The 8,402-nt window shown below is 48.9% G+C and overlaps 1 protein-coding gene and 1 long non-coding RNA gene across 2 annotated transcripts; one reads left to right on the forward strand and one right to left on the reverse strand.

The window, feature by feature from the left end:
• Positions 1 to 493: 493 nt before the first annotated feature.
• Mif (macrophage migration inhibitory factor) lies at positions 494 to 1,274 on the reverse strand. The gene is made up of 3 exons (XM_055598968.1): positions 1,133 to 1,274; positions 795 to 967; positions 494 to 688 (listed from the first exon to the last, which is right to left on the reverse strand). Exons 1-3 carry the CDS (start codon positions 1,238 to 1,240, stop codon positions 622 to 624), a joined length of 348 nt encoding a protein of 115 aa, XP_055454943.1. The 5' UTR covers positions 1,241 to 1,274; the 3' UTR covers positions 494 to 621.
• A 165-nt stretch (positions 1,275 to 1,439) lies between these two features.
• Positions 1,440 to 2,978, forward strand: LOC129670448 (uncharacterized). Its single transcript, XR_008719208.1, has 3 exons — positions 1,440 to 1,578; positions 2,034 to 2,108; positions 2,562 to 2,978. It is a non-coding gene; the product is annotated as an uncharacterized LOC129670448 (long non-coding RNA).
• The last annotated feature ends 5,424 nt before the right edge of the window (positions 2,979 to 8,402 follow it).

Genomic DNA, 8,402 nt, shown 5'->3' on the forward strand with positions numbered 1-8,402 from the left:
GGGCATTGTATCCTCCTGGCTACCTCTCCCACCAAGCAGTTCCCAGATGAAGAAACTGAAACACTCGGTTTAGCAAAGGGATTCTTGGGGAGGAAAATGGGGCTGAGCCTGGAGCACCATCTAATGAATTTAACCCCTAGCCTTCTGCTCAAACGACTCCCCCCGCCCCCAACCCCTTTCCATGAAAGCACGCTACCGTCGCCATTTGCCACTGTGGTATTAACACAACTGGGGATTCCCGCCCAGAGCAGAGAACCTATTTCAGGATGTAACAACTGCTTGGGAAGCTCTGATTGGACGCCCCAGATGGTAAGTCAACCAGCACATAAGCGAGAGCCTGGACAAAAAGGATATCTAATCCACTCGTTTGGAGAAGGCCAAATTCGACAACTCCCAGCCTGTCATCACACCCCACGCCATCTTCACAGCCTGGGCTTCCATTCAAAGTCCCCGCTCTGCACCCAAGCCAAGGAAGCAGAAGCTGAGGCAACCGTGGTCTTTCAAAACTATTTATTTCTCCCAACCGGAAGTTGGGCATCGCTACGAGTGGACGAACACAGAACACTGCGTGCAGCGAGGCTTCAAGAACAACGGCGCAGGTAGGTCAGAGGCCAGCAGCACTCAAGCGAAGGTGGAACCGTTCCAGCCCACGTTGGCTGCGTTCATGTCGTAATAGTTGATGTAGATCCTGCGAGGAGGAAAGCCTCGGCTCAGCCAAACACGCGGGGTCTCTGACCACGCTGCCCTCTGAACGGTCCCTGCCGACCTCCCCGCGCCCCTCACCCGCTACGCACCGGTCCGGGCTGATGCGCAGGCGATCGGCAAGCAGGCCGCAGAGCAGCTTGCTGTAGGTGCGGTTCTGGGCGCCGCCGATCTTGCCGATGCTGTGCAGGCTGCAGAGGGCGCAGGGGTCGCTCGAGCCGCTGAAAGTCATGAGCTGGTCCGGGACCACGTGCACTGCGATGTACTGGGGTGGGGATGGGGGTGGGGTGAGGATGGACTCGCGGCTAGCCCGCCTGAAAGACCACAGGGCCACCGATCTCGCAGAGGGCCCCAGCAGCCCCCCGACCCCATTCTTCCCCACTCCGCTGCCGGGCCCACCCCAACTCCTCCTCTTGTACCCCCTGCAAACCTGTGCCGGCTTGCCGGTGGCCTGCGCCAGCTGCTGGGTGAGCTCAGAGAGAAGCCCCTCTGGCACGGAGGAGCGGGGAACGTTGGTGTTCACGGTGAACATCGGCATGGTGGCGGAGGGGCTGCGAGCGAGGAGGAGAGGACGGTCGGCTCCAAGCGCGGCGCGGCCCAAGCCAAAGACCTGAGCTACGTGACCCAGCTCAGGACCGCCCCAAGCCGGCCGTGGCTCCGCCTCTCGCTACGCCTCCGCTGACGTCAGGGCACGTCCCACAAGGGCGCTCCTGCGCAGAATGACGTGCCCGTTGGTACTCCGGGAAGTAGCACATTTGGTTCCTGGTTTCCTAAGGTAGAAACTAGGGATGCATCATTTAGTAAGCTAGGTTAATGAGGACTTGACTCTAGAGATTAGGCTCGCCGAGGCATTCCAGTAGATGCTACAGATTAACGGTAAGGCAAATTCGGGTCTGAGAGATTTCTGTTCCATGTAGAGGAAACTTCAGCCATTGATTGGTCCTGTAGGTAGTCATGTTGGCCTTAATTTCTCCTACGAATGGGCCAGGACCGACCCACTCTGGTGAATAAGATTTAACCTCAGATAAGGAGCCAAAGCGTGGTGGCTTGTGCTTGCCTTGGGAACTTTCTCCTAGCGCATGGAATTGGCAGAGCACTATCGCTTAACTAGTCTCTGCTCTCCTCCAGTACCAGCAGTTGGGGCCTTCGGTTCCCCTTCACAGTGCCACCTTCATCCCAGCCACTTTCAACTCTTGTGTCCTGAGCCTCCTGGGGCATGTGTCCCCAAGGCCTATAATCCTGCACGTGCAGGCTTGTGAGTGTGAAATGGGGAAGGAGGCAGAACGGAGTTAACATCAGTTACGCCCCTGCATCCCTGTTGTTCCACGCAGGTGAGGATGCTTAGAGGTCTCCGGGAGAGTAGGATGTGAGCCAAAGGCACCAATTCTACCCCTCCAGGCCTTAAGGTAAATCCTAAACTGGGCAACTGTCAGCCCTCAGGGAAGCCCTGCTCAAAGGCGATTTGGCGGGGCTGGAGAGATGGCTCAGTGGTTAAGAGCAACGTCTGCTCTTCCTAAAGACCTGGGTTTAATCCCCAGCACCCACATGGCAGCTCACAACTGTAACTCCAGTTCCAAGGGATTTGACAACTTCATGCTAATGCACATAAAAATTTTTAAAATACCTTACTGTTAAAAAAAAAAAAAAAAGACTCGGCGAAGTTCCCCTCATCTAGCGCCCTTGGTAGACTGTATAACTTTCTCATTAACCAGCCAGACATCTGGGAGGTGCCCAGGAAATGTCACTGGGATCTTTGGACTCCCTTTGTTTTCCTAGTTCTTTTTATTGTTATAAACAGTTTTTTTGTTTTTTTTGTTTTTTTTTGTTTTTTTTTTTTTTTTTTCTGGCGAGTCAAAAAGGATGCAGTGTAGGAAAGTAGAATCCTGTCTGTGGCTTCAAGGTTTACACGAGGTGCTGGCAGCAATGAAGATAGACTACTGAAACACTGGAATTTTGTCAGGAGTCTCATGCTGCAAAAAAGAGAAAGGCTGGAAGTCAGGCGCAGCCAGGGGAGGAACTCAGTCTCCCTGGAAGAGATCACGCAGCTCTGGAAGCTTGTCAGACCGACCACCTTTCGGGAGAGACTGTGATGCTGCTGCTGGGAGGACCACAACCTGACCAGGGTCTCTGTGTTCTGGATGCTTCTTGCCCTCTATTTAAACCTAAACCTCGTAACACAGGACCCATCAGAGGAAGGTGGGGTGAGGGTCGCTGGACTTTTATTCGTTCCTCTTGCCAGTGTGACCACATTGAAATAAATCTTTTTTGTCTTTTCATTATTGTCTCTTTATGGACTAAAGAGGATGTGTGCCCAAGGGTAAAGGTGTCAGGACTGCCAGGGCTCAGGCTCTGACCCTCAAAGTTCTAGGAGTACTGCTGGTAAAACGGGCAAGTCAGAGGGCAGCTAGAGCCAAAGGGGGGCTCATTCCAGGTTACTATCTGGGCTCTGGTCCAGGGAGTCCTTGATCTCGGGGCACAGCTCTCTGGTGGTCTTAGGTGGGGGGCGCTTGATCCTTGGGTAATTTGGACTTGTTAACAGTTAATCCTCAGAGATCTTAGTAAGGCTGTCAGAAGTTCCCTGGATGTGTGTTCCATTCTCTTCCTGATAGCTTCAGCCTCTTGTTACCCGTTTGTCCTTTAGATAGCACAGAAAACAGAATTTACTATATGTAACAGGAGCCCATCTGTGATTCTGTAACCCCCTAACCCCGCAGACTCCCCATGTGCCTGGATTCCAGAGGAATGGCAGGTGCCATGATTATCATCTCCCCAAGGAAGTTTACAGGCTATGGTGTCAGCCTCCAAGATATCAAAGGGTGGGCCACCAGGGGCACCCATCACCCACCCACACAGTGGATACATGTCAAACTGCAGCTTTGACATGCCAGAGTCTGAAGGAGGAGGTGTGGAGTTGGCAAACACACAAAGGATTTCTTTTTTTTTTTAGGTCCAACAGATTCTTAGTTTGGGGAGAAAACACATGTACACAAATAACACACCACTCGGTGAATGAAGCAAGGCTGCTCCAACAACTCTCCCACAGCATATATATCCCAGCAAAATCTTTGAAGCAATATAAAAATTACAATGTGGTTACATTTTATTTTTATTTAAATGATTACAATGAGTTCCCTAATACCATCACATAAGTAACCATTTCACATATTGGGGGGGGGGGCAAATTATTCCCAAGAACCCACATAAAATCGTGTCTAAGCAACTTGTTATAGGTTAACAAAGTGTAAACAAATTTTTCTCAGCCAGTTTCTCTTACTGGCAGGCTGCAATTTGTGGATTCAAAGGACCAACAATTATCTTACAAAGTAACTCTTACAAAAAAATCTTTAAGTTCAAGGCCAGCCTGGTCTACAAAGTGAGTCGAGGACAACCAAAGCTACACAGAGAAACCCTGTTTCAAAAAAAAAAAATTCTAGACTTTTATATAAAGTTATTACTCAAAGTATACACCTACTCATTAACGATGTTTTTATTAAATCATATCAGGAAACAGAGGCCAAAAATGGGTATGAGAAATCACCTTGATCACCAGCCCAGCATTATTACCAAGAAAGGCATTTCAGCTAGTCCCAGTTGGGCTGCCACTGATCTTGTTCCCTGACCTCAGAAAAATTTATCAAAAATGTGACTTTCTGAACTTTAAATTGTTCCCTAAGATTTTCTACGTCAGAGCCACTAACAAAAACATCAGTCTACATCTTTAAGTTCTTGGTGAGGGTGGTGGATGAGGCGTTTATCTGTTGCAGCAGCAATGCCTGAGAAAGATCAGTCACAATTATTGTGCCAATGACACTGCCCAGTGAGGGGCTGGAAGCCCCCTTAGAGTTTTCACACAACTCCTAGATTATTGAGGGATGCGATGACCTCGAGGCAACAAACCGAGCAGAACTCCATAACCCTATGAAATCCTCAGGACACGTAGTCCTGATCACGGTTGTGCTAACCAGTGAGCCGCACTGCATGCGTGTGAAAGCTGCTGTTTTTGTCGCACGACCTCTGACAGATACATCTCAACTGAATGTGTCCCTCCTCCCCCATCCCCTCAGGGCCGCACAATCCTTCCTCCTCAGGATCAGGAACCAGCCGACTACAGGCCCGTGTTGCAGACTACCCAAATATATGCCACGAAACCTACCACCTCCTCTGAAATCTGTAAGAAGGGAACAACGCCTCCCCAGCAACACAGATCTGCACTGAGCTTGTCCACGCTGTTTATGACATCAGTAACTCTTACCCAAAAGGACAATGTGCTTCATTGTCCCTCTTGAGTCCCAAATGCAATAATTTTATGCCCTGCTTCCAAATTTGTGTATTATTGTTTCTCTCGCATGTATATGCACCATATGTATGCTTACTGCTCTGGGTCAGACGAGAGCATGGGAGACACTAACTGGAGTCACTATGGGTATGAGCAACCATGCGGGTACAGAGGCTTGAATCCGGGTCCTTAGCAAGAACTCTAACAACACCAAAGGACTTTCAATCAATGGAGCTATTGGGTTCCAGTGACATTTTCAATTTACTTCTGAAAGGAAGAGATTAAGGACTGTCCCAGAGGAGGGAGGAAGATGCTGAGATGGTTGAACGGGTAAAGCCACTTCTCACCAAGCCTAACAACCTAAGTTCCATCCCCAGAATCCACATAATGGAGAGCATTGTCCTCTAACCATGGTACATTCATGCATGTGTGTGAGCTCGTGTGTGTGTTTGAGTGAGGATGCGTGTATGAGTTTAAATAGAAAAAAAAAAAAAATTGCTTAGAATTTCAGCACTTAAACAAGCTCACTCAATAGTATATAAAAAGTGTGTGCCACATAAAAAGCGTCGTGTGTGTGTGTTTGTTTTTTTGTTTTTTGAGACAAGTTCTCTGGCTGTCCTGGAACTTGCTCTGTAGACCAGGCTGGCCTTGAAACTCAGATATCTACCTGCCTCTGCCTCCAGAGTACGGCGATTGAAGGCATGTGCCACTACCACCTGGTTTTAAAATTTCCATTGTTTACTTTTACATATCTTTACTTTCTGAGTTCCCCCTCAGAACCCAGCTAGCACAAGGCAAGTGTCTCAAAAGCACAAGGAATCACCAAACAGCTTGGGTATGGAAGTACAACCTCAAGCTGATAACAGAGATTAAAATTACCTCAACACTTGATCAGAGACATCCCTAGGAAAGACTATGTGACCAACAGCCAGAGGCACGTAAGTTAGCACAGACTCAGACAGTTACTGAAGCACAACACAATCTCTGGAGGTGGGCCTGGTGGAAGTCAATGCCTGGAAGGAGAGACTGGGAGCCTGGCTTCTGCTCTTCCCTCTTTTCTCTTTTTGTCTCTAGGCCACCACGGGGTGAGAAGTTTCCTTGTGCCCAGTCTTAACTTTCCTGTTGCTGTGATAAAAACAAAACAAAACAACAAAACAAAAACACCCTGACAGAAGCAACTTAAGGGAGAAAAGTTTTCTTTTGGTTCATGTTTCGAGGGCAGAGTCCGTTGTGACGGAGAAGTCAAGGCGGCTGGAGCAATGGCTCACACTGCGTCTGTAGTCAGGCGGCAGAGAGCGATGGCTGCTGCTGCTCAGTTCACTTTCATGCTGAAAGTGGAGGACACGGGCCTAGGAAACGGTGCCAACTTTTTCTGAGTCCGGGTCCTCCCACCTCAAGTAACATAATGGAGGTAACCCTGGCAGGCAGGCCCAGGGAGGGCCCCTCCAGTGATTCAGGTCTTATGGAGTTGGCAATGGAGACTGACCCTCACAGCATCCAAGATGTTCTGACTTATCATAGACGTGGAAGCAGCAAAAGAAAACCTTTCCCCATAGTATTTTTTTTTTAAAAGATTTATTTATGTGTACAATGTTCTGTCTGCATGTACACCTGCACGCCAGAAGAGGGCACCAGATCTCATTATAGATGGTTGTGGGCCACCATGTGGTTGCTGGGAACTGAACACAAGATGTCTGGAAGAGCAGCCAGTGCTCTTAACCACTGAGCCATCTGCGGTCAGACAGGGTTGGTGATTCCTTCCAGCACCTTCTCCCTGTCTGTATACGGGGCTGCCCTGTCTCCAGTAACACCTGACCATGAGATCCCCGCCAGCACTTTGAGCGTGAGACCATCTGTTTCAGGGCTTCCTCAACCTTTCTGGCCCTCTGAGAAAGGATTTTCGTGGTTAGCCTCCACAAAAGACCACACTATCTCTGAGTGCACATGTTGGTACAAGAGTGAGCCTATGCGATGGAAGAGGTGAAAAGCTGACATTGCCTGGCTCTCTTTAGCCTTCAGTGATTGCCTGATTGCTGTCACCGGACTCCTATACCCTCCAGCTTGCATGGGCAGCCTTCTACCGCCAGCCCAGCCCAGCTCAGTCAGGCCTCTCTTTCATGAAGAACTGTTGTCTTGTCCACTGTTTTCATTAGGGTATCTAATTGTTTTGAATCTCAGCATTTATTGAATGCCAGTAATCTGTCAAATTTTAAATATATGAGCTGCAAATATTTTCTTCCGGTCTCGGCTTTACTTTTTCAGATAGCGTCTCATGGCTGGCTTCCAGCTCACTAGGTAGCAAAGGATGACCTTACACACCTCATCCTCCTGCCTCCGCCTCCCAAACACTAGGGACCACAGGTGTGTGTGTGTGTGTGACAACACTATTTTATGGTGTGCTGGGGGTTTGAACCGAGAGCTTTGTGCATGCTAGGTAAGCGCTCTACCAACTGAGCCACACCGCCCTTCAATTTTCTTTTTACAAAATACATGTGTTTGTTTCTTTGTGTGTGGAATGTGTGTGTGCGTGATGTGTGTGTGCGTGTCAGCGTGTGTGCCGTGGCACACGTGTAGAGGTCTAAGGAAAGCTTTGTAACAGCGGTTCTCTCCTACCTTTACGTGGATTCTGAGGACTGGTGCCAGGCCCTCTCAGTAACTGGCCTAACCATATTTCTGGCTTAGATTTTACATTTCTGTTGGTCAATTTCAAGTTAATTTTTAAAATGCAAGTGCATGTGTGAGTCCATGCCACGTGTGTGCAGGTGCCCACAAGAGACAGAAGAGGGTGTCAGATCGCTGGAGCTGGTGTTACAGGTTAATTGTCAGCCACACCAGCTGGCTGCTGGGGGCTCAGCATTGTTGACCTCTGCAAGAGCAGCAAGTGCTATTAGCCACAGGGCCGTCTCCCCAGCTCTTGCTAGCTTTTGTGTGGTATGAGGCAAAGCTTTTTTTTTTTTTTAATGGATACCAGGTACATTATTAAAGACATCACCTCCCCCTCCCCCCCCCATTAAATTACTTTGGCGTGTAATTAAGAAAAATCAATTAGCACTTGAACATGAAGCACTTGACTGACTTTTGGCAGAAAACAGAAAGAGAATCGATAGGGCAGTGGGTTATCTGGAGAGAGAGAAAGCTCTGCACTGGGGAGAGGGGGTCTTGGTAGGGCTTCCTGAAGAGAAGATCAGCAGTGAAGGGTTTCAAGGACAGAGCCTTTCCTAGGCGGCCGCGCAGAGGACAGAGAGAAGGTCGCTGTAAGCCCAACAACTCATTTTCCCAAAAGCACCGGTCTGGATGTGCTCTGTCCCCCATTTGTAAGCTGAAACCAAGTCCCCATGGAACAGCTGATGAGACCAAGATAAAAACCATTCTTGTTAGATACGAACAAAACAAGAGGCATGCTGCCTGAAATACTTACTTTGTA

This window comes from Psammomys obesus, unplaced genomic scaffold (genome assembly GCF_907164565.1).
Source record: "Psammomys obesus unplaced genomic scaffold, mPsaObe1.curated_primary_1811, whole genome shotgun sequence".
In the NCBI taxonomy this organism is placed as follows: Eukaryota; Metazoa; Chordata; class Mammalia; order Rodentia; family Muridae; genus Psammomys; species Psammomys obesus.